Consider the following 27,728-nt stretch of genomic DNA (forward strand, 5'->3'; position numbering starts at 1 on the left):
CATATTTGGCAAAAATTAATTAATACATTTGAAATAAATCTGCAATTTTGCATTATCAAATCAGTGTACTTCCTAGTTCAATGAGAAAAGAATTGCTATGTCAACGTTTTGGCATCGCAGTGGGCGTTCCATAGAGATTGTATCTGTAGTATAGTCAGGTCCTATAAACAGCTGATGTCACTTATATTCTATACTGCTAATACAAAGAACTTCCTGTTATTACGATGCTTTCTTGAGAAAGGAGTCTTTTGATGGTCAGTGTCCGGGTTGCGGTGTCCTTATCAGAGTCTGTAGAATCCTAATATCGTGGTCAAATTTTAATATGGTAGCTTATCTTGACCATCAGGTTGGTGCATTTGTGATTTTGTTTATTGTTTGTTTGTGTACATATTCATGTACATTGTTTCTCCTCTTCCAAATCACCGTACAGTACATGCAGTTGTTCATGTATGTAGGCCCTACATGTCTTCTCATGGTACACACATCTGTATGATCCTTATTCAACCACTTTTCCTGCCAGACAGTATCACTTCCCCATTTACCAATTCGGTAAAAACTCTATGTATTTTAACCCACTCAGCTTGATCTGTTAGAACAGCTTTAGCCCATAAAAAATCATTCCTTACAATATTTATGATTTCAGGGACTTTTAAAATGTTAAATTTCAGGTTAAAATGCACCATTTAAGGGACATGTTGTGCTTGAGTAGTTGTTATGAAGTTGACTAATGGTGAAACATAAATGTTAACCTGGCAGGGTAAAGGGTTAACCAATTCCTGTTATTTCTTCCTAAGGATAGCCCGGTACAATGGTACTTTGCGTGTGGCCATATACTGTAAAAATGTTTACAAACAATAACAACACATTATTATAAATGTAAGTTACTAGTATTTCTTTAATTGTAAAAATTTTAAAAGTTAGTACTAGTAAGATTAATAACCAGCCAATGATATCTTAATGAATATTTAGGGTAGAAAACTAAGATGTTCATAATATTGTATATTGTATTCCTTTTATTTATTTTTACCTGTGAACTCCTGTAATTGAATTTAAATGATATGACTTTTACATCACACGCTGAAAGTTGGTCTATGGTTTTAAAAGTACTCCAAGAATAGTAGATATTGGCTGTAGTGCTACCATACAGAATATTAATGCCATCTCTTTCAAATAAAGAAGTACACATAAAATTAATCCTCTTTCTAACAGGCTCCATAGACAAGCCATAGAAATGAATACCACTTTGGAGAAAGAGGATTAACAAGTGTCACAGTTTACAAGTTTGATATCAATCTGGTATAAGATGTATTAACAATACATGTATGCATGTACTGGTGTTATTTCCAAAGCAAAAATAGAGCTTTGAATTAGATCAATACATACCATACAGGGGTTGAATTATCAAAATTATAAAGCATCCTTTATCATGCTTTTTGTGCGTACAATAGAGGTGTTCCTCCTCTAACCTTGTACAGATTAATTCTTGTATCACTCCTGTCATAATGTAATTTTTTGTTAGTCTATTCTCAGTTTATTCTTTACTGAGATCGCAACACACTGACTCTTAAAATAAATTGTTGACTATATTTGTTCTTGAATACAATAGAGAGATCCCCATACAAAACTGCAAATACTGAACACTTCACCAATGATCATACTTTATTGCTTACTTGGAACAGTTTGACAGCTCAGAGAATACTGTCACTTTCTTCTGAATGCAGTCAAAAGACATTTCGTAAACATCTTAATTCCCGTGATAACTGTCGCCGCTGGCAAGTATATACTCTATTTGTGTGCAGTGTGTAACATATACCATAAGCTGCTTTGGGATTATTGCTATATTAATGAATATGTTTCTAGGATGTAACACTGTTTTGTCAGTAGTTTCAGATTTTAAGAATGAGGAAGCAGATTTCAAAATTAAGTTTCATCATTGAATGAAAATTCATATCCTGGGACCCAGCATGTTAAACAGATTGGTGTTAAAACCACATATTTAATTGTACCTTACAGTACAAGTCATGACAACAAGTGACAACTTTGGTTTGGCAAAGCTAATGCCAGATATATTCCTATGAGGCTGCCAGAAAAACAATTCAAAAGTTTACACTTCTTTTTAAATACCAGTAATCTCAATGTTTCAATAATTTAATTCATTCTGATCCCAAATTTGTCTTGTTATCTTACAAGTTGTTCATTGTGAGTCAGCACTAACCTCCAGTCTTGTCATGGAGCCATTTTAACATTGTTATATTAATATACTATTCTATTTACAACCAGCACACTGAATGACAATATGATAACACAGATACTCTATAATATAACTGACATGCCCATGCAACAGAGACTAAACACTGGAATGATTCATAGATTGTATATGACTAGCCGGCTTCAGTAATATTTACAAGGCAGGAAAATATGTTTCAACATTCATATGGTATGGATTGCGTGTTTTGGGCAACAAAGTAAAAATGTACAATCACAAAGTCTTGGAATTTTGATGAAGGGATCCTATATGATGTCATGCTGTGTTTACTTCCTTCATTCATAAGTTGCTATGTAGCCACACTCAATTTCCTTGACTGATATTCCTTCATAGTACTTTATGAATTTACTGCAGGCTGTTCACTCGCAGAAGTGAACTTTACCATGTGCTCCAATGTACATTTATGTCGCAACAACAACCTTTATTTTTAGATTCTGATAACATCCATTTATCTAGCACAGTGACAATAGTGTTTACTCTATTGTATCTGGCTTTGTTTTTCACCACATGTCAAATATATCACACTGAAAATTGTTTCCATAGTTATTGTTGACCGTAGCAACATGATACAATCAGAAAGACGTTAATATGGTATACAAGGTATAGCAGAAAGAGAAATCTGTCAACACATCTTTTTAAACTGATCATTTTATTTGCTTTCTTACAGATAGAATGGTTTGGATAATGTTACAGTACAGGGTTTGTTTGTAAGAAGCCAGCTCCTTGAACAGCTCAATTTACCTCACAGTACTCGGACAAAAATAAAACTTTTCCAAGATGCCTCCCTCGTCAGGAGAACTTTGGGGGCTTCACCTCATGCCCCCCAAAATTGTGGTGGATTGTCTCCTTCCAACTGGAATTCTCATCACCTTGGAATGTCTCCGGGAAGCTACCTTAGCGACGATCAAATCCCATCTCTTTATGGAAGCCAAGAAACACCCTTTAGCAAGATTACTCCAGGAAGAGAGTGCATATATCTTTGTGAGCATAACTCAAGATGCTGAGAGGGAAGAATTTTATGATGAATCTCGGAGACTCTGTGATCTTAGACTTTTCCAACCAATTTTGAAAGTGATTGAGCCTGAAGGCAACAGAGAGGAAAAGATGGTCAATTATGATATCGGTAGGTGTATATTCACACTTTATCTTGACAGTGCAGAATATGACAGGTTAGTATAGTAGTACAGGATACATGTACAGACCCTACGTATATAGTCATGCCTTATATTTATATTCATACATATTCATACTCCAATATTTTAAAAATTGCTAATGATTTCTATGGATTCTCACATAGTATATCGAATTTGAAAAATATGAAAATGGCCTACTTTCTGAATTCCAGTGTGTACAAACATATTATCTTGTGTTGATAGATTTATGCTTAGTCAACCTTTCCTATTGGCAGTTGCTGTAGCATTAATAATTACGGTACCAAGATTTTTTTTCAGATCATAGTCTTAGATCATACATTCATGTGAACAGTCAAAAAATTTGAAATATGGAATGGCCCAGACCATTACATAGATGTATAGGGTTTGCATAGAAAACTTTATATTCGATAGATTGCTACAAGTAATAAATGTTTTTCTCATCCATTTTTGCTGATGTGAATTTTCCAAAGTGTACATCAGATGGTTGTCTAGTGCCTGACTACTGCTAGTACTGAAGGCAATTTTGATTTTCAAAATTGAAAAACACTTCACATGCAGTGTACAATTTGAAATAAACAAATACATTGGCCGTGCAGACCCTTGATAAGTATTATACAGAACAGGGAAGCAATCAGAAGCTTTGCTGACTTCCTTGAGGGGATCACCATGGCAACCTGCAGATAAATTATACTGTGTATGTTATACTTTTTGTTGTGAAGTGCATTCTGTTTACAGTCTGTTCAATAAGTATCAAAACAGATCTTCAATGTTGTCCTTGCCAACAGCCCCTTAATTGTTTTCTTTCACTGTTTCAGTGTTTGCCAATAAAGCCTTGGTAATTGAATTTCTTGTTGGTTAGATAAGAATATACCAAAACACTGATCCTTATCAGCTCATGCTCAATTTGCTAAATAAATGTATTCATTTATGCAAAGTGTATTATTGAGCATTGTTTGATTATGTAAATTAATCTATAATAGGTCAATAATTCATTGTGACTGGAGAATATTCACAGATATAAAATTGTACATTATGTACTCCAATGAACTAGATATCATTTTGTAATACAAAAGACTTCAATGTGTACATGTACCAATGACCATATGATGTATATGTTCTTGTATCTGCATGTGAACATCTCTAGTCAAATGACCCTGTATTTCTTCTCATATCATGCGGTTTCTGTTGTCATGGTTATTGGTATATTCAATTTCCTGTGTGGTATCCAATGAAGTTTCTCAATTTTCATCATCAATGTTTTGGCCAGTGTTTCTTTTAAAAGGCAACAGCTCACTGGACTGTGGTGATGAAATTAGGGTTTGTTTTACATTTCACAATAATCATATATCACAGATCATACTGATGAAGTAGTGATCAATAATAGGTTTTAACCAATGATTGTAATCAACTCTAAAAATTTGAACAGCTGTACAATCATATCTTCACAATTGTAATCCAGTGTAATGTTTGAAGACAGTTAGATGAGGTAACTTCAGTAGGTGTACAAAATGCAAAGTCAGTAATGTTTACGATTAATACTATACGGTAAATTTTGGATCAAAGTAACAAACCTACCCTGGTAATTACTCAGTATTCAGATGTTTCTCATCATCAAATTGTCTCCTATCCACTCTATTAAAGTTTACCAGTGGTACAAGTTAAAAAATTATTGTAACTTCATATTCGGAAGAATTTGAATGATTTTAATAATGCTATTTCAGCAGTTTCCTTTAAAATGCAATAAAATTGTGGTGAGTATCAGTATAGGATTACTGGATAATATTTGCAGCAAATTTGAAAAAAAAAATTCCAAAGCCAAGAACCAATATCTGCAGGCAATGCAAGTGTTGGCAATCAATGTAGGCCAGTATGAATCAGACATACAGTATTATTATTATTATTATTTATTTACATACTATAGGCCACCAGCCCATACATTTGTAAGTATATGTATATCACAAAATATTGTTACATCTCTGATGATGCTGTAAATAGACTGATGTGTTCTACAAAATGCATAAAGTTACACAGAACTTGTTGTTACATTTAGTATTGCACTAAAGTTTGAGGAGTAAATTATAAATTTTGATAGATTACGTCTGCATGTAATGGATACATTTTCAGATTGCAGTAATTTGACAGATTTTATTGTGGAAGGTGGAGTATAGAAATATCTTGATAAATACTTAGATCTCAAATCTGTGTAACTAAAATGGACATATCAAGCAAAAGCGGAATTCATCTTCAACCCTGTTTGTATTACAATAAAGATATTCTTTCAGCACGAATGTTATGCATATATCTATCTGCCTCAACTCAAAGAGAATAAGCAGAAACACGAAAACACAAAAACGAAATTTCTGTGTATCTAAGACTGAAAAATATTTCTCCCTAATGAATGTTCTCTTGAATTCACAATAGGTATCCAGCTTAGAAAAAACACTCAAATTGGCTTGCCATGCTTGGCTGTAAATGTCTTTACAACACTTTTTAAATAAATTTATTAATAAAAATATTTATGTTCCCAAGCCAGATTCTATAGATACAATATCACCATGAGTCTTCATGTACTCTAACTTTCCATGCTGTTTTCATTATTTTTATTCTGTATATCAATTGCAACTTCCTTTTCCATTAGCATGTTGGAACACCCATAATTTTGCCTTTCAACATAGCATCTATGTTATTGTTTTCATTTGTATTCTAGTCTGGGCCAGAATTCATTCATCAACAATAACAATGCCATTTACACATGTACAGGCAGAGTTGACAAGCTGAATACTATGTATTTCAGCATACTTTTTGGAGTAGAACAAGAAATTATTTACATTGATAACTAAAATTGTGAAAAAATCAACAAAAATTAGAGTTTACTAAGAATGTGAGTATCGTGTTGTAGGAATGTCAGTATTTAGTTGATGGTATACTTATAGAGCAATCCTTGTCAAGATGTTGATTTCTAGAGAAGTTTGTATCTTTTTAATTCATTCTTTATAGTAGTTTATTGAATTGAAATCAAAGATGCCTTACCAAAGTATTGTAAATACACATGTATCTTGTTCTAACAATCCACACACGGCAAAGATTATGATGTAGCTAGCATAGTATTTACGTTTGGCAATATTTCTGCCAGTATAGTATGTAAACTATGTTTGGCAATAATCCAGAGAAATCCCAATAAATCATTGATGACACTGTGTCTATAGATAACTATGGTATGTTGATCATCAACTGAAGATGTACCACAATAACAGCTATCTAAAATAGAATATAAACAGACCTGATCCAGGTACTCAAAAAAATACCATGTAGCCAGCGGCAGTCTTAGGTATTGTGTGACTAATACCTGTAAATAATATGAAAAATAAAGTGCCTCATTTACTGGTTTACTGGAAATAGCTTTCAAGGTCAACTATCCCAATACTGATATGTTTATGTTGAATTGCCGTGACAGGGTGAACAAGTAAATGTTACAAGAATTGCGGCGGTGAAAAAGATTTGTTGATTGTTCGTAAACAATTTGTGAAACAGTTTTTTGTCTGTTAACTTGTTTATCCCAATTCCCTGTGAACAGGTCCACTATCATTTCTTATGGGTGTAGGCCAAACCATGGCAGTGAAATGGTTTAAACTATGATATCATAAAAATCTCTATGTGAGGATTTGATAAAGATGGTATTAATCACTTACTTGCCAAGGATGCTAGTGTAATGTATCCTTAGTATTGAGTATACAGTGGCAATTACAGAACTAATCAAACTACCGGTACTGTGTACTAATGATTAATTCAAGTGGACAGGTACAGTAATTGTTTATGTCCCAGTTTTTTTCAAACATTGAATATTACCATCAAACTTAAGGTATGAAAAAAATGAACTACAGCTACAAGAAATTTGTAACGGGGTAAAATGACGTTGCAAAAAATGAACTACAGCTACCAGAAATTTGTAACAGGGTAAAATGACGTTGCAAAAAATGAACTACAGCTACCAGAAATTTGTAAAGGGGTAAAATGACGTTGCAAAAAATCAGAATAAGTAGTCAGTAGTCCTTCCAGCTGTACATCTAGATTAATGTTAAAAACTTGTAAAAAGTTCAGCACAGTTTCAATAAATTTGATTAGTAGACCAGTAGGTAGTGATAGCAATGACGGTAAAAAGTTAAATTTTGCTGCTTCAAGCCCATTGTACACTGTCTGTTAAGCTGCATACATGTACACAGATGTCTGGGTTACAGGGTCAAATTGTTGAGATTGGTGCGTTTGATGAGAGCTATACAACTTGATGCAAACTCTTTACAAAACACCTGCATTGTACAGTAGCTGCACCGTGTAAGCACTTACCTTTTCAAAGAGTTACTTCTGAAATCTGTTATTATGGTATAGTCATGAAGTATACACTGGTTTGTCTAGAAATTGCCAAAGGATAATTTCAATCCAAAGTAATAATGCAGTAGATAATCCTTGCCTAGAGTATCTTGTTAAAGCATTTTTCAGCAACACAGAAATGTTTACAGGCGCTGATGTGTATTGAAGGTTGAAGAATATAAATGTTAAAATGAAGTGTTTATGTTGAAATACTAACACTCAATCTGTTACCAAAAAGTGGAAATCATCAACAGTTTGTAATATCTTCCTTCTACCTTTGTGATGAAGATGCTATTACCATTGCAAAACTGATATGTAATCACACAATATTACAACTTACTATTCCATCAGCTTTGCTGCTTTTCATGTTTTTCAGAAATTTTACCTGACAAACACTTCACCCTCAGCCAAATAAGCAGATTATCATATCTGTATATCTGAGCTGTGTTTGCAAAGCTAATCTTTTTCTATTCTGAAGTATTCTGTCCGTTTTATCTGACCTTAATGTGACCTTCCTGTTTGCTTGCTGTCAACATTTCAGTTCTAAACATAATTCATATTAAATTACTGATTACAGGTGACTGTGTACTGTGTGTGTTGCATGTTCTCTTGACCAGAATACTTGTATGTCACGTTACCTTTTCTGGACTTTCTGTATGGTTTCAGATACTGCCAGGATAATTATATAGATTAAATGACTTTCATTTTATAGTGTTAGTCTTTTAATGGTATATAAACAAAGTACTGTTTTAATATGTATCAATGTCCAAAATTCATTGTAGGTAGGGACATAAGTGATCGGTATGCAATCTATGGAACTTGTAAGATTATAGATTAGAGAATGCAATATATCTCCCATGTTTGATAAGATTATGATGGTATAAAATTTAAGTTTTATTCAACTACCCAGTTTGTTTTTCAGTCGTGGTGTTGTTCCACAGAGTTGCAATGGTGTAAAACAACAAGCATCATTTGTTGTTTTGTATCACCAGTACCAGTTTGCTATAAGGTGAAAATAAAAACAAAAATTCATGTACAGGTGGATCATATCTTGCTTTGATTATGACAATTTTAGAAATTTTTTCACACTTAATTTACACACTGTTGCACATTTTTCTCTCATTAGCCCTTGCTCTTGGAATGTCAACTGCAGAATTTGACTCAATCAAAGACCCAGAAATTATAGACTTCAGGAGGAACGTGTTATACATGTGTAAAGATGTAATTGACCATAGAGAGGCTGGTGGAAACCTGAGTCAGGCAATGCATGTATATCCACCCAATGTAGAGTCCATGGCTGAACTTCCCGATCATCTCGCCAACAAGTTAGACAGAGGTGAGTAAGATCAAACAAATGGATTCTCAAGGTAGAAAACAGCACAGACAAAATGTTTGATGTTTTTCATCTTAGAAGCAATGATTTATGGTCCAGTCATGGGAGAGTAAGCAAGCACTTTGCACAGTACTGGAGATTTTACGTGTTCTGTCCAAATTGTCCATTTGTCATGCTTCAGGTACTGATCTACGGTTTGGTGGCTTGCCGGTAGCGGAACTCCTCATCCCATGTGCTTGAATGAATCACACCACACCTATCTGCTTTTGTGCATAGAGTATAATAGTTTTCTAACGGCTGCTTGCAAAAACAAGATGGTTTCATCTTGGTTTTGTTGTCTCTGCCCCGCATACACAGACCAATTTGATATCTAGTGTTTTAACAGTGAAAAGACCATTGACTTTGACTGTTAGCTAGTCTAGAATCTAAACTACCATATTGTGGCATAGAGTTACTTGAGCCATGAATGACTGGTGAGATTCTGGACAACTGCACGACTGTTTCTGTAGCATTCAATGAACTCAACAAAATCAATGACACAAACAGCCAAGCAGATGACTGACCAGTCAGAAACTCAGTGATCAGTGAACTGAATAACTGACCAATTGTAGTGACCAGTCAACCGATTCGGTGACCAGCCAACTGACCACCACAAAACAGGCATTACTGTACCCCACTATTCGGCACCGGATGGTGCCCTCTGGGTATTTTTTAACGACCATTTACTGACCAGCTGGCCACTGCAGTTAACCTCAGCAGCTGACCTAGAGGAGGTGACGTCTGCTGTTGTTGTACACTCCAGACTTTCCTCAGCGTAGAGCCTCTGTTGTGTCTTTCTGATTGTTACTGACAACGTAATCAATCACATTGCTGTTTTCTCACCAGTAAGCCGACAAATACCTCCCAACGTTCATTATCTGAGAGTGTATTTTCTCATCTTCTTGTCAACTGTCCATCCTTGGTGACAACTCCATCTCATTTCCTGTGAATCTCATCTACTCACTCACTCATTCAAACACAAATGTCAAGTCCATGCATGAAGTTCCCGATTATTTTGTGGTCAATGACCAGTAGTACACGATATAATTTGTTCTCAAGAAAAATTGAAAACTTTCTATGCGCAGTGCCATATGCAAATTTTAATTATATTGTGTTGATTTTAATATCAGTACAGGGGATGTGCTCAAAATTTGAGGAACAAGAGATGTGACCTTATTTAACATATTTGTTGTTATTGGTTTTGTTTAAGGAAACATGTACATTCTCTTGTTTTTCTGCGCCATAAAGCCTAAATAATTTATTGTTGTTGTTGTTGTGACCACGAATTTTAGTCAAGATTAAAAGTCAGCTGTCAACAGCACCATTGCAGATTACATCCATAGAGTCTGTGTTGATAAGTTGAACACAATGTGTTTTAACATGATTTTAAAAAAAGAACAAAAAACTATCTTGTATAAAAAGGGAAAACATTATTAGATGTGTCTAGTAAAGCTTTAAAACTACTCTGCCAGTAAATAGTATGTAAAACCTGCAATCAGAATGGATAAAACTTTTGACAAGACACTTATCTTATGAAAATTGAAATGTACAATGTTTAGTGCAGTATATTCAGAAAACAGGAATCGGAACGATGGATGTCTTGATTTAGGGATAAGAGTACATAAACAAACTTTGATCGTTGTCCTAATTGAAGATTTGGTTTATGGCATCTTTAAAGAATGCAAGATATATGAATTGTAAAACTGTAAAAACATATTTTATTTTATTCTTGTCAACTGCACCTAACTGCTGTCACTGACAGATGCTTAGTTCCTCAGTAAAACTGATTAGAATACAAATCTATGGAAAATAACAGAAAATAAAAGTGCAGCAGACACAGCATAGAATCTACAGAGGATTACATCAATAAGGATAAAAGAAATGATGTTTTGAAAAGATATAAAGAATCATGAGAAATATCAGCATTGCTATGCAAATTAAAAAGACAGTAAATTCACCCAATAAATCAACTATTGATAATATCAACATGGCTGTATGGCACATGAATTTAATTTCTTTTTCTTGCACTAGATGAGTAATGTTAAGACTAAAAAAATGATACACGACTGTGCAATTAAAATATGATGAAAGACATTTTTGCAAAAGAGCATTAGCACTTGTACATTTGACAAGTAAGAATTTTGACATGATTGCCTCAGGGCAGCTAATACAAAAATCTGCATCCCTTTCTGGTGGTTTATTGATTTCAGTAATTATGGCAAGATAATCTGTGATTGATTGAAGTTCTTTCTTCGGGAAATTATATTCATAAATTGGAAAGGAATATTCGAGTGTTTTTTGATATTTTGGGCAATAATGGGAAAAATTATGAACGAACAGAATGAAATTGAAGACTGTACAGGATGAAATGAAAGAAGTTATAGAAGTTGTCCTTTTTTCAGTATTGTAACAATTTTCAACATTTATATGTTATCATCATGGCAGAGCAAGGTATACAAACTCTAATATTTACTACATATACACAATCAGTCCAAAGTGTTTGCCTTGAATTTAATTTTCATTCAGTCATCATTAAAATGTAGTTGGTTGTGTTGTAGTAATAGACTAATCTTAATGACAAATTTACTTTCAAATCTTCTGTGATATTGAATAAATGAATAATAGTCACAGGGTTAGGTAACACATCAGATGCAGCTTGTTCCAGTAATTCTCGTTAACTCCTGTTCATCAATTGTCTCTCTGTTCTCATATTGCCATGGCAACCATTCACATCTTTCACCCTAGAGTATCATTAGAAAGGTCATTACACGGAATGTGTGAAGTTCAGCAAAACCAAACCATTAATAAAACACTGTGCTGTGCTTAATGCAGTGGTTTAAACCTCTTCTAGTCCTCACCTATGGTGTTAAGTTGAACTTCTGTGGCTTTTTTGGACATGCCGTACACAGATGTCATAAGAGAAGTGTGATTTCTCTGCAGTGAGGTGCAACTTAGTGACAAACCTCAGCCTAGCTGTGTCTACATGGTGCATTCGTATCATGTACTAGCTAAACACAAAGTGGTGTTGACACTCACAATTCTTGATGAGGAAACAAACTGTTACTGTCATCCAATCAGTGATATTACAGTAAAACTTTGAAGTTCCTGTTGAGAGATAGATCAATGAATAGTGCCTTGAGATATTAGCACTTCTAATATGACACAGAGCATATTGTCTTTTCAGAAATTTCAAATCAAATTCTTCCAAGTATTTGTCAAGGAAATTAAATTTGATGTTGCAAACAAGAAATCAGTGTTAGACTCTCACCTTATTTTGCTGTCACATGAAAGAAATTTGTGATCTGTTTATATTTTTAGTTCCAAATTTATTATGTTTTTATAGTGTATGGTATTTGTATCAGGTAATAAAACATACGGTAGTCAAGTGTTTGTGATATATCACAGACGTGACAACAAAATTAAACCAACTTGGAGATATCGAATATATATATATATATATATATATATATATATATATATTATATATATATATATATATATATATATATATATATATATATATATATATATATATTGATAATGCAGCTTATTTTTTATATATATATATATATATATATATATATATATAATGTAAATCACAATCTGAACTCCAGCATGGTGATACTGTAATGCCATGATGGTTGGCTAAATATAAATCAAATAATTCAGGCTTTTTAGTCCCCACGGACACCGTCCGGGGGGACTTATAGGTTTGGTCATGTCCGTGCGTGCGTGTGTCCGTGCGTGCGTGCGTCTGTGCGTGCGTGCGTCCGTCCGTCCGTTCACGCAGATATCTCAGAGACGCCTGGAGCGATTTCATTCAAACTTGGTAAAAGGATTACTTCATATGTCATACAGATGCACGTCGATTTGTTTTGTGATACAATCCAATATGGCTGCCAGGCGGCCATTTTATTATGATTTTTTCATGTACAGAGCCATTACTCTAGCATGTTTCAACCTATTTTATTCAAAGTTGGTACAAGGACATTGACCTATGTCATACATATGCACCTCAATTTGTTTTGTGATACGATCAAATATGGCTGCCGTGCGGCCATTTGTTACGATTTTTTCATATACAGAGCCATAACTCAGGCATATCTGAACCGATTTTATTCAAACTTGATACAAGGACATTGACCTTTGTCATACATATGCATGTCAATTTTTTTTGTGATACAATCCAATATGGCCGCCAGGCGGCCATTTTATTACAATTTTTTCATGTACAGAGCCATTACTCAGGCATGTTTCAACCGATTTTATTCAAAGTTGGTACAAGGATATGACCAATGTTATAGCTATGCACATCAATTTGTTTTGTGATATGATCCAATATGGCCGCCATGCAGCCATTTTATTACGATTTTTTCATGTACAGAGCCATAACTCAGGCATATCTCAACCGATTTTATTCAAAGTTGGTACAAGGACTTTGACCTATGTCACACACATGCACATTGAATTGTTTTGTGATAAGATCCAATATGGCCGCCGTGTGGCCATTTTATTACGATTTTTTCATGTCCTGAACCACAACTCAGACATGTATCAAGCGAATTTATTAAAAAGTATTTTGATCACAGACCTAATGAAGAGGACTCTATCCTCTCTGAGGACCTGTAATCAAAGTACACATTAACAAGTGGGGACTGTGTCATCAACGATGACTTGTTATGATTGAATTGATAACTGTATGTTATCTGTGCATCTACATGATGTTTTAGCACATTGGATGTATATTTGTTCATTATTGTTGTCACTTTTGGGCGGAAACAAACCGAGTCTGCTGTGGTTAGCTCTCTGAACCAACAAACTTACAAAGCTAAGATTCAGGGCAAGTACTGGAACATCAGTCAAATATTCTTTACTAACACTCATGTGTTTCTACTTGTATCACTGTGTGCTACTCGTAGTTTGGAGAGCTGTTCCATAAAAACGGTATTTTCTGCAATTAAAGTAGTTTACTTTAAACAAATCATGGAGGGTACATGAATTCAGATCACAATTTGTTCTGATTCCTACGAAAATCAAAATGCTACACCAGACAGAATTCACAAAATCATGAACAATAATGAGATTTTGATAGAGAAATCCATTTTAATAATTGGAATCAGCTCAACTTTGATGAGTTGCAGTTCCATGCTAGATACAGAGTTTATAATTAAACCATCAGATAAATGATAATTGAAAATGACATTTCTCTGTGAAACGTCTTTTATTTGATTAGGTGTGATTAATTGAAATCATGTTTGCTGACCACAGTAGCTGAGCAAGTCCATCAAATCTGTCACAAACATGACAAAAAATAATAAGCTGTTCATGGTCAAAATGAATGAAAAATGCCAAAGAATAATGTACTTCAGGACTGAGAATTCAAGCCTACAATGTAAATGTTCCAGTGGTCAATAGACCATGTTCCGAACCGCGCGAGACATTCCGAGGTATCGCGAGAATATGTGGTTCGCAGTGGACGTGTTCTCGCAACACAGGACAAACTGCGTAAAACAGGACAAGTCGCTAGTTACGTTAAACACTGCATAAAATATATGAAGTTGCAATCTTTGCTCAGTTCTGCACTTTTTCTAGTTCCATACAAAGTTTGACTTGTATTACTAAGCTGGAAACCTGTTTTTACGGACATGTATTAAAGTTTCGCGAGATCTCGCAATCAGCGGAACATCGTCTATTGTCACAAGTGTGGTTGAAGACAAGCTGTTTTACGCAATATAATAGCGTAGGCTGTAGATAGCTTGTTAGATGAGTGCTCATATCTGTGACTAAATTATTTTGCATTCCATTGCAATATTTGATATTTATCTAGTTCCGGATTGAAGGGTGTGTTCAATAATATGTCTGACACTCTAACCTCCCACTAATCATGTTCCATATTCTATGTCCAAGCTGATCTGAGAACATTGACCTCATGTCTTGTCCTGTGCTGGCATTACCAGGGTGTTAGGACTTAGGATCCTGACCCTTTGCCATGTCTGACATCAATACTCTGATTTCCCTGTAATTTGATCACAAGAACTCCTTCCTATGTTTCTTAGAAAACACTCACTACACTGCATTGGTTAAATAGAAAAATAGTCATTGGATTGAAAATATTATTGCATTATATGGAAATATGAAGGTAGTATGCGCTTCAAAAGTGAAAAACTTAAACTTTTGCCCAAAATTTCCATAAGGAATTTTTCAACCATTCTCATTCAAAATCAAGAATGAAAATCAGGGGTCACCGTGCAAATTTTGGTACTAGAGAAACAACTAACCCAAGCTTTACCGGTATTTAGAATTCAAAATAGCTGCCATCCCTGAGTTAACTCTATGGAGAAAAATAAAATTTTCGAATTTTCAAAAACTGAGCCAATGGAAAGTTTTCTTACACCAAGAGCTTTAAAATGAGCCCCAACAAGTAGTATATCAGAAAAGAATTGTAAAAGTTTTAGAGTCCAAATATCTGTCCCCGAGGCACGTTCTACTTTAATAAGTAATATTTTTAGCTCCGCTGTCAGCGACGCGGAGCTTATCAAATAGGTTGATTTTCCGTCGTCGTCCGTCGTCGTCGTCGTCCGTCGTCGTCGTCCGTCGTCGTCCGTCAACAATTGCCTTCTCCTCTGAAACCGCAAGTCCAATTGCTTTGAAATTTTATATGCAGCTCACTTGGGGTGACCTCACTTAAGTTTGTTCAAATCGTAGTGAAATTTGCATATTTGTATTTTTGCGGCATTTTTTGGTGTTTTTGGTAAAAAAATCTCCTTCTCTGAAACCGCTTGTCTGATTGCTTTTAAATTTGATATGCAGTTTACTTAGGGTGACTTCAGTCTGATTTGTTCAAATTGTGGTGAAATTTGCATATTTGTATTTTTAAGGCAATTTTTGTCATTTTTGGTAAAATTATCTTTAAAAATCTTCTCCTTCAAAACTACCAGTCAGATAGCTTTGATATTTGGTACATATGTCCCTAGAGATGATCTTTTTCAGATTTGTTCAAATTGTGCAGAAATATGCAAATTTGCATTTTTAAGGCAATTTTTGCCATTTTTGGTCAAAAAATGTATTTCTCAAAAAGTACTGGTCTCATAGTTTTGAAATTTTGCATACAGGTTTCTATAGATGAACTAAGTAATATATATTGAATTTCTGATGAAATCTGTAATTTTGTATTTTTGGGGCAATTTTTGCCATTTTTAGTCAAAAAATGTGTATTTCCAAAAGTACTCATCTGATAGCTTTGAAACTTGGTATACAGGTTCCTACAGATGAACTAAATGATATTTATTGAAATTATGATGAAATCTGCAATTTTGTATTTTTGGGGCAATTTTTGCCACTTTTGGTCAAAAAATGTGTATTTCCAAAACTACTCATCTGATAGCTTTGCGATTTGGTATACTGGTTTCTACAGATCACCTTAATGATATTTATTGAAATTATGATGAAATCTGCAATTTTGTAATTTTTGGGGCAATTTTTGCCATTTTTGGTCAAAAAATGTGTTTCTCAAAAAGTACTGGTCTGATAGCTTTGAAATTTGATATACAGGTTTCTACAGATGAGCTAAGTAATATATATTGAATTTCTGATGAATTATTGAATTTCTGATGAAATCTGTAATTTTGTATTGTAGGGGCAATTTTTGCCAATTTTGGTCAAAAAATGTGTACCGGTATTTCCAAAACTACTCACCTGATAGCTTTGAAATTTGGTATAGAGGTTTCTATAGATGAACTAAGTAATATTTTTTGAAATTATGATGAAATCTGCAATTTTGAATTTTTGGGTCAATTTTTTCCATTTTTGGTTAAAAAATGTGTTTCTCAAAAAGTACTGTTCAACAGCTTTGAAATTTGGTATATAGGTTTCTATAGATGAACTAAATTTGAGCTTTTGAAATTATGATGAAATCTGCAAATTTTATTTTTGGGGGCAATTGTTGCCATTTTTGGTAGGAAAATTTTATTCTCCAAAAAAATACTCATCAGATAGCTTTGGTTGACATGTTCTTAGGGATGATCCAATGTGATATATTCAAAGTATGATTAGATCTTCAATTGTGTATTTTTGCAGCTATTTTAGCCACTTTTCTCTGGCCACTGCATTGAGCTATCAAAGATTTTCCACCTTCTTCATCAACATATGTCAAAAATAGTTATTCTCTACATAAACACAGCGGAGCTATATCGGCCGCTAGGTCGCTTGTTGTATAATAGAATAAGTCACTGCTTATATGTGGTGCTATACTTTTTATTTCCAGAATCCAAAATGATAAAATATCACATTATATATTCATCAGTATAACCAGGTAGAGAAAATTTAAGGGAAAATCAAGGAGCAAAAATGCTTGTTACAGTGAAAATTATAAAAATTTAATTGTAAAAACCATGAGTTACAAGACAAGACTATTTGGTTGAACATTACTGGTGTAAAGTGCAGGGTTTTTAGTTAATAGAAATACAGATTGCTGCAGTAGGATCAACCTTTATTTGATACAGGAAATTTTTTCAGCCCATGTGAGACTCCGATATTTTACTTTGCTTGGGATAAAACATATCTTCCTGGCCGTTCTTGATAGGAAATCTTGCTGAAGGGAATTCCAGAAAATTGATATTTCACTCAGTTTTGATACTTGGTGGATCATTTGCAGGTTTAATCTCCCCTCTGAAATAACAAAAACAAGGTTTAAAACAGTAACCACTGTTTATTCAGCTTACCTGAGAACAGTCAGGTTAATGTATGTACATACATCATTTGTTTTCTGTGTTTGCCAGTCAGTCTGACCTCTAGTGCCAGGACTCTTTGCAGCATTAAAATCAATGCATCTGTCGTCTGAATCAATACACCTACCACTTGTTGGAGTTCAACATTCCAGACATGCACTCTTATATTTCTGTAGTGTCTATTGTTTATATGAAGAGCAAAGGCTGATGGCAATCAGATGGTCATAGAGAAAGGCAGTGTACGGTGTTTTTGTCTTACTGAAACAAACAAACCTCTTAAAGTAACTCTACCTGCTTTCCTTTATCAGGGTTGGTGACCTAACATACCTCAGATGGATTGGAATGAAAATTCCCATTTAGTGTCATTGTGGTTTGTAGACACTGTTATGTGTGACTCAATGAATGCTTTCATAAAATGATAATGATTTCCATCACATCGGGTTTTGGTAATGTAGCTTTTTAACCCTGTCACCCCCATTTCCAAATACAAAGGTCTAAACTACCCTGTGAAAGCAATGGACATGTACTGAAGTCTAGGGATGAAAGCTTTAGTTGGGTGTGTGTTCTGGTGTACGATGACAAAAGATAATTTTGTAGGAATACATCAGTCGGTAATAGTAGTAATAGATGAATCTTGCTAACACATTATTCATCACTTAGTCTGCAAATTGAAGGAGACACATCATAATCTGTTCTTGCAATGTCTTACAACTGTTAGATTAGCTGCTGTAAGTGTTGTGTCAAAACATACGTTCATCATTGCATATTAACGACAATAAAATTGAAGTGGGACTGACGTTCCTGTGTTGATAGCGTAATGAGAAAATTGTCGTTACATGTACTTTGAACATTGATATTACCATCTTACCAGAAACTCTTCAAACTACAAAACCTCTGAGAGTTCAGTGTGGTCTAATATACACTTTCACAGCTTTTTGCCTTTTTTCAAGTCACATAATGACAACTTTGAAACTCTTATTTACTATGCAAAGTCTTAGTTACTGTAAATGTTTAGCAGATAATAAATGTTATAAGTTTGTACAAGTAAACAAAGGGTACATTTGTAAAGTTATGATTTAGTGATAACTGTGATTATGATGTATGAAAATCATAATTTTATGATTGTCAAAAATATGACCTCACTCCTTGACCTCTCTCATCCACTTCTCTTTGAAGAAGTCTAACTTTGTCCCAGAAAGCAATGAGGTTGTACCAAACTTTGATTGTGAAGGGGTTTAAGGAAAGCAGCCCGAGACACAAACAGATGTGATATTTAACAGTAGAAAACATCTGTCATGACTGTTATTTCATTTACTTGTATTTGAATTTGTCATAAATATACACCACATTGAACAAACGTTCCACTGTTTCACAGAAACACAAACAGGACCCTTACATGTACCTACCACTGGCATGACCACACATGATGTATCGGCTGACAGTTTTTGAACTTTCTCCTCTATAGACATCACCTGATGTCTACAGCCTGGGGATATATACTATTTTCAAGGTTGGCTATATCCTTAGACAATAAGGTCCAATGTTAGCTCTCCATGGTACAGCAATTATATTTACAACATTTTAAAGGATGCAGTATTGGTTTGTTTTCCTATTATATTCATGTAAACTTCAGTGATTACAAAAGATTGTACTCCAAACAAATGAGCTAGTCTTGTAACTGCAACTTGAAATTTCAGTCTTTCAGATTGTACCGATTCATACTTGATTTAAACAAGTTACAGATTTTTTAACATCACTATATTTAAAGCAGTATTATTTGTTTTTCTGACACCCTCTTAGCCCCAACACTGTTTCTCTTTGTACAATTTTGACTGCTAAATGAAATAAGAAGGTTTACACCAAAGTAGCTTAGAATAATCAGGATTAGATTTCAAATTGTTTTCAGTGCTCTTGACAGGAAAGACTTTTCCAAATAAAGGATTTGAATTTGGCGTGGTCTTAGAGAAGATAAACCCAATCTGCTCACAGAATTGTCATCCATTCATCTGTGTATCTGATCACAGCAGACTGCACATGTCAATATTGATTTGTCATACCATCCTTAGAGAGTTAATGGCAACTTTCACATTTTCAATTGTCAATGTTTTCATCTGTAATCTTCCTGCATTCAAGACAGAGCAAACCCAATGAATCAAAGGTTATTTGTGAGTCTTTTATCAATTTGGAAACCTAACAATTCTTCTCAACTCCATTACCTTTCAGAGGAAGGAAATTACCAGCCTTTGACATCATCATGGTTATTTTTGCCTCAATATGACAAGTCATTTATTTTATCATTTGTACCAAAACATGAATAATTATCATTCATAAGAACTTTGCTCTCTGCTTGCTGGTAAATGCAATGACAGTCATACCTAGAACTTCCATAGCATACCATAGTCTCTAGTTAACACCACAAATTGCATGTATGTATCAAGGTGTTACCACTCTGTGCATGTATCAAGGTGTTACCGCTCTGTGCATGTACCAAAGTCTTACCGCTCTGTGCACGTAAGGAGCAGTGGATAAATAAAAACATTCAAAACAACACTTATTGCATTTGATCTCAAACTTCCTCACCTCACCTAGCCTAAAGTTTATAAGTTATAAATCCAAAGATGAAATAAATTTAAATTCCCCAAACATCATGATCCATTGAAACAGGATGTTTGGAGTTAAAATTGCTGACAGCTTTTTGAATAACCAACATTTCACAATAAATTCTGAATGATGATTTGAGCACCATACAATGTTGACTAACCTGGGCTTAAACTATTACTCAAACAAGCACCCACCCATCCACCCATCAGATCCTGTAAATATGTAAAAACATATTTTCTAAAGTTTATTTTCATTTAATGCATGCAGTCTACTGGTACCTGTACAAAAAAATGTCATATCTTGTGTAGGTGATACGGTATGTTATATAAAACAATGTTAGCCAACTGCAGTATTTCTGCTAGGGGATTCAAATGGCTTGTACAAATATACTATGAAATTGGAAAGTATGATTAAGGTCTGTGATATTGATACAGATATCAAGTGACATCCAGCCTTATCCATATAATAACAGACTTTTTTCCTTGAATTTGGTAATAATATCGCTACAGATACCTTTGATAAAAGTAATAAATGGAATATAGTCAAGTCAATGTCTTCAATACTGAAGTACCGGTACTACATGTAAGATTGTGGTATCTTGTCAATAATTTAAAACAACGTTGAATTGTGACACAGCATTGGCCCAGTATTGTGCAGTCTTGCCATGATGCAAAATGCTGTAATTGTTTATTCTGTTGTTGTCTCTTACAGGTCTGATAATGATATGCATATGGGTCATCTCAGCTGCAGGTGATAAACAAAAGTACACAATCAAAATCACCCACAATGCACTGCCAGTGGATCTGATTGCTGAAACCATACGTAAGAAGACACGTAGCATGGATTTATCAACCGGACAACAGCAGAGATGTGTGGATGAATACAAGGGTACATACGTCCTCAAAGTCTGTGGATGTGATGAGTATTTCCTTGGAACTTATCCAATTTCACAGTATAAGGTGAGAGGAGATTGTTAACTTTACGGCAGGGTTTTTACTGTTTTATTAGGACAGCTACCAAGTCACTGACATGTGTTTATTATTGTTTTAAGGTAGAATGCACCTTGGGGACAGAAATTTGGAATCCGAATTTTTTCATACTTTTTGGGGGCTCTGCTTGTCGGGGCTCTTTGTAAGTAAGAAAACTTTTCTATGTCTTAGTTTTTCAAAATCAAAAATGTTATTACCCCCCCCCCCCCCATAGGTAACACAGGGATGGCAGCCTTTTAAAATTACAAGTATTGGTAAATGTTGGGTAATTTGTTTCTCTTGTATCAAACTTTGCGCGATGACCTGATTTGTATTGTTGATTTGGTAAGAGAATGGTTGAAAGTTTCATTGATGAAAGTCTTTCTCTTTTGAGGCGCGTGTTACCTTGATTAAGCTATATAGTATGCAGCTGTAGAAGAATTTACAATCAAAAGTGATAATGATAGTGATTTGAATTTAAAGCATACTTCATAAAAATGTGATCAAAAGAAGCAAGTTAAAAATGTATGCCTATAAAAATAGACAAAACAATAACAATACACTGATAAAAAGTTGTCAGAAAAGATTTTAGAAAGTACCATTGTCAGATTTGACTTCAAAACTGAAGGGTTTGAGAAATACATGCCAAGGCAAAGGTTAAAGCCAAATTAACTCTTTGCAGCCTTAAAAATTTTCAGTGTGTCAAATCGTATATGACTGGGTCATTATCTCAGCATAGAATACATAGAATACAAATATTGAATACAGAACCCTTTATCTTTGCAATTTGTCATTATTTATGATATGCAGTGAATTGAAATTATTTTGTTCACAACAACAAAAAAAGTTAAGAGGTTTGTACTTCCCTTTCAAAGTCCTGGAATTCCAAACCAGTTTTTGTAACTGTAAGGAATCTGTTAAAACTGTTGAATTTAATGTATTTACAGGGGATGTTGCATGGAAGATTTCCATGTTTGCTGCACAACACTTATTGAAAATGATCTGTTTTACAAAATATAACCACCTGAAAATTGTCAAAGCAAGTCTCGAAAAGTCCATGAATTTTTTGTTACATTGAGGTCACAGATTCTAGATGAAAAGTCTTGTTTGCAATAGTGACACATACAGATGCTAAAAGAGGGAGAAACACACATTGTCAGTAACGTTATGGAAAAATAAACAAGATTTTCACAAATATTGACCATTGATTACTTTATTGTCATTTCCATAATACATGTCTGTCTGTCTGTCAGTGTTTTGATGTTTTACTGTCTTTCATTAATAATCTGAAAATGTGCATGCAAGAGATTTGAAAGTTTGACTTCAGTCTTGTCAAAGGACATGTATATATGAGATAACTAACAGTTTGCATTTACATCTGTCACAGGGCAGTAGATTCACATTGTATCTGACTAGCAGTTTTAAATGCTTGGTTTTGTAGTCAATAACAAACAAATTTATAACACTTCATAATCCAATCATTGATTAAGTAAGAGTTTGAAAGACATCCAAGCAGACTTTCAGTGCTATGACTCAAACACTACTGGCAATACATTTATTACTTATGTCACTGAAACTAACCCTGACACTATGATTGACTAAGGTGGTTTTCTAAAGCACCAGTGGGAATTTATAGACAGTACTTAGTCTTTTACCAGCACATGCAATTTCTCTGTTTAAACCTTTTGACTCTATGGGTCTATTTCCTGAAAATCATCGTAAAGTAGAATTGTATAAGAGTATCCTTGACTTTTGTCCCCAGGCAGTTTATGGCAGCCGTTTGCAAGTAATGTATGAAGTGGGTCACTGAGGAGAGACAGTCAGCTACTTATAGCTGAAACTATTCAACTGACAATATATTTACAATGTATGTCCAGTTTGTGCCTTTTTATGAGTGGAACCACAGTGTATGCCACAGGCTGTGTTACTTTTTAACCATAGAACACTCTGATTTTACTGATATTGTAGTCACTAGAAACACTCCGATTTTACTGATATTGTAGTCAAGGAAAGCTGGAAAGATAAACATGAGTTAGCAAGAATTAGCATTTACATCTTGCGATTTTACAACATTAACAAGTTGATTTTGCTGTATTTCAAAAGTGAAATCTGGTAGTTCCACAATTTTTCATTGACTTTGTCAGCTTGTGATTTGGTAAATCTCTACTTGAGTAATGTTTATTAACACTTTCACCATGAAAGGAAGGCTTGAGAAAATTAAATCAAGAATGATCTGCTAACATTTCCAAAGTAATATTTGCCATAACATTTCTACTTTTTCGCCATTAATTCACATTTGGTTAAAGTGCAAACAGGATATTATAGACAAGGCAGGATGCTGAGAAGTAATCCTTCTTTATCTTTCAGGACATGCGTAAAGATAAACTGCCCTCATTGGTACTGATGTCCAAATCTTTTGTTTGTCTTTCAGTACATACAACAGTGTATTGGTAAAGATAAACTGCCGCAGTTGATGCTGATGTCCAAAGATAGCGTCTTCAAAAGTCTTCCTCAGAATCATTTTATTGTGCCTTCTTATTCCCGTCGTCCTGGTGCTAGTTCTATCAACGGAAATCTTCCAACGGTATCTCTCTGGGAAACAGATGCCAGACTTAGAATTCGCATTATTTGTGCAACTTATGTCAATGCTAAGGAATTTGACAAGGTATGATTCTGTGGTAAAGTTTGACATTTTGTTTGCAAATAGTAACATTGACACATGTATACAGTATGTTGACTGCTTTCTCTTCATTTTAGTATCGATACTATCTACCATTCTCTATTGCCAGTTCATAAGATAAGGTTGTTATCAGACAGCAAAGTTTCTAAGCATTGTTGTCAACAACACAGTTGACATACAAATGTGTATGTCATCTCCAGTCCAACCAACGAAAGTGTAACTTGAATGTAAAATATTCCTGTGATTGCAGAATTGTTTTGAAAGGGTCAAAGGTCATGTACTGGTAATACAGTAGCAGGGACTTCTCTTTAATTGTTCATCAAGTTGTGAAACCAACAACTGTACAGTCACATAGTTATACTGTTACTCTGCATGTTAAATTTACTCAGTCTTGTTTCATTGCCATCTCATATCAGTTATTTCTTTCACTCACTTATCTGGATGAGATGGCTAGTAACACTTCAAGATTGTTGAAAAGTTGCCAAGCTCTTTACACCCTCAGTAAGGAAGCAGCATATTTCTTCACAGCACAGCCTTTCAGTTACTTTCTCAGTAGTGTTTGTAGTTTTGTCAAAAAGTAAAAGTTTATGCTCCTACCTTTTAGAATATACAGCAAATAAAATGTCATATGTACGCCTTAATGTTGATTTATTATGTGTCATTATATCACACTCTGCACAGATTTACATACACACTGGTATATACCATGGTGCAGAACCTCTTTGTGACTATGTTGACACTCAGCAAGTGAACAGCTCCAATCCACTGTGGAGTAAATGGTTAGACTACAAAATACAACTCAGAGATATTCCAAGAAGTGCTAGACTCTGTCTCTCTATATGTTCAACTTTCAAAAGGAAAGCCAGACGAGAGGTGAGTGTTCTTGCAGTCCACCAAATACAGTGATGGATTTATTGTTAAATAATCGCAATGATTGTTATACAGACACTAGCAGGGAAAGACACTACTTCCACACTCCTCTTTCATACCTTGCTATAATGATGTAATCAAACAATTGAATGATGTGAATAAGACCACAGATATTGATGAAAAGTTTGACATGGACTGTGTCCCTGTAAACTTGTTTATCTGATGTATGGCAACAATTAAGGAGGATGAAAAGTATAACTGAAACATAAGTTGAAACTGACTCCCAACATCCCTAGAGAAAGTGAGAAAGTAGGACATTTCGTAAAGCCTCTAAACTTTGATGTTTTGTCTTTTTGTGTGATCATATTGGCCCTATTGCATACTATTGCAGTGTGGATGGCCAATATTTGACTCAGCAAAGATGCACTGACATTAAGAAGAGTGATATAGTGTTTTGATGTAACCCTTGGAATTTGACATTCCTGATTCCTGATTCCAAACATTGTCATCCTTCTGATTGCTACTGTTCTAGGGAGTTAACAAGAACCAAGGCACCCATCACTACACAGTGCTATATTCTCATTAGTTTTGCAGGCACATCCAAACTCTTTGCCACTGCTTGCATAAATGCCAGTGGTGAATGTTTTAGCTTTGGAATTCAAAATTCAGTTGGCCATCAAATTACAAACTTCTCCAAAACTAACAAATATTGACATTAGTGTTATACCATGTTTAAAATATGTAACAAAAAGTTGTGTCACTTCAAATTATGTTTAAATTGGATAGAAATATTTTTTATTACTGTATGAGAATTCTGTTGCCAATCAATGACATCCTAGCATCTGATGTGATCTTTTTTTCCAAGACTGCCACAAAGTTACTAAAAATACCTTTGTATCTGCTGTACAGGATTCCTGTTCAATAATGTTTTGGTGACATGTTAAATGACTCTAACTGGATGTTTTTTATTAACATTAGTGATAAATAATGCTTCAAGTAATCCAAAGTAATAGAACAGTATTAGGCATGAGAGCAATGACTTTAGGAAAGTGATAGAGCTGTAGTGATTCTTGGTAGTACAAAATAAACCTTCAATTTATGATCACCGAGTATTTTGATTGATTTCTGTCATTACACAAGCAGTCAATATAATGCTTTCCATTCTTTTTTTCCAGGAAAAATGTGCCCTTGCATACGGCAACGTGAACTTATTCGACTATCTAAACAGATTACAGAGTGGAAATGTTCGTCTGTATCTCTGGCCTGTCCCACAAGATGCAGACAGTTTGCTGTTTCCATTCAGCCGTACTGGATCTAATCCAAACAAAGACATGTCTTGTCTGGAAGTTGAATTTGATAGATTTGGTTCAACAGTCAAGTTTCCTATGTACCAAGAAATCCATGACTTTGTTCAGAATCTACCAGTAAGTCATCAAGCTTAATTTTGAATATCTCGTAGCTCATCACAGAGATTGTATTTTGTCAGCTTATGAATCATCCTCACTTCAAAATATGTCTTCTTGTCATTTTGACATTGCATTGCAGCCACGACTTGTTGCTGACAATTTACTGTAAAATATGACTGAATGGGTCTCATTAGTGGTACTGGTCAGACAACAGTATGTGTTTTGAAGGAACTGCAGCTTTTAAAATAAAGTCATGAATTCCCAAGGAATTTTAATAACTTCATGAAGTATAGGTGTCCAGAGATTAATATAGATTGATTGACAGAAATGATGTTCCAATGGTAGTACTCCGGAATAAAAAGGATGCGATGTGTTCTACAGACTCAGTACGCCCAAGAGATCACGTGATAGTGGTACAAACAAACCCACATGTGTACAAACGTTATATGTATGGAAATACACATACTTCTATGTGCGTTTGCACATGTGGGTTTGTTTGTACTGTGGTCTATTCGAATTCTGGGTTTGACCTATTGCCATACTGTATTACAACTAGAAATCTTCAATGATGGTTGTATTTGAGATTGATGATGATGATGATTTGTTTTGCCTTGGTAGGATTACCTTGCAGCACCTGATATGCCAACTGAGAAAGAAAGCAAAAGACTTAATGAAGTCATTTCAAAAGATCCCCTCTCAACTCTGGAAATGACGTTACAAGATAAGGAATTGCTATGGAAACACAGGTATGCATTGCCATGGTTACCAGTGGTTTTCAATTGGATCCGGCACTTTTCAGTATTTTACCATTAACATTTTATGTTAATTATCATGACAATGTACCTGAGCACACAAGAGAGTTGTCACAGATATTGTTTTCTTGTACATTACACTGTTTCATATATTCTGACCAATGTTTTCATACAGCTACAGAGTTGCGTGAAATCATAGACAGAAGAAGTGTCTCACTTCTACTGTCTATGTTGAAATCTTATGGCGGAGTATATCAACAGCGCCCCCATGAGGTTAAACTGGCTGTTGAGATTACCGTAGAACTTTCCTTTTCTCACTCCAAATGTTGCAAACGTTTTTGCAACACTTAGTGTCCCTCAGTGAACTTGATCGTGCTTTCGAGTTAATTACCACAATTTATTACTCACCCTTTTCAGAAATTTGCTATCAGTAATCTAAAAGTCAAGTAACAATCAAATAATAATTCTACAAAGCGAATACTGGAAATTTACTATCTTTAGTCACAGATGTAGGTATGAAAAGAGAAACATAAAGCAGTTCTGCTATTTCCTAATGAAACAATAAATT

General features: G+C 34.5%; 1 protein-coding gene across 6 annotated transcripts in view; it reads left to right on the top strand.

Moving 5' to 3' along the window:
• LOC139136614 (phosphatidylinositol 4,5-bisphosphate 3-kinase catalytic subunit alpha isoform-like) overlaps window positions 1–27,728 on the top strand; it is a 58,929-nt gene that overhangs the window by 17,413 nt on the left and 13,788 nt on the right. For 5 of the 6 annotated variants that reach the window (XM_070704380.1, XM_070704381.1, XM_070704386.1 and 2 more), the window contains exons 2-8: window positions 2,934–3,389; window positions 8,912–9,121; window positions 21,196–21,443; window positions 23,884–24,117; window positions 24,814–25,005; window positions 26,178–26,426; window positions 27,027–27,154. In XM_070704380.1, the coding sequence (XP_070560481.1) occupies window positions 3,044–3,389; window positions 8,912–9,121; window positions 21,196–21,443; window positions 23,884–24,117; window positions 24,814–25,005; window positions 26,178–26,426; window positions 27,027–27,154 (1,607 nt within the window). In that variant the 5' untranslated portion in view covers window positions 2,934–3,043. Of the gene's footprint in view, window positions 1–232; window positions 347–2,933; window positions 3,390–8,911; window positions 9,122–21,195; window positions 21,444–23,883; window positions 24,118–24,813; window positions 25,006–26,177; window positions 26,427–27,026; window positions 27,155–27,728 lie in introns of those variants that run through there. The other variant, XM_070704384.1, reaches the window with a different exon arrangement.

The sequence above is a fragment of the Ptychodera flava genome, chromosome 7 (assembly GCF_041260155.1).
Source record: "Ptychodera flava strain L36383 chromosome 7, AS_Pfla_20210202, whole genome shotgun sequence".
NCBI classification, from domain to species: domain Eukaryota; kingdom Metazoa; phylum Hemichordata; class Enteropneusta; family Ptychoderidae; genus Ptychodera; species Ptychodera flava.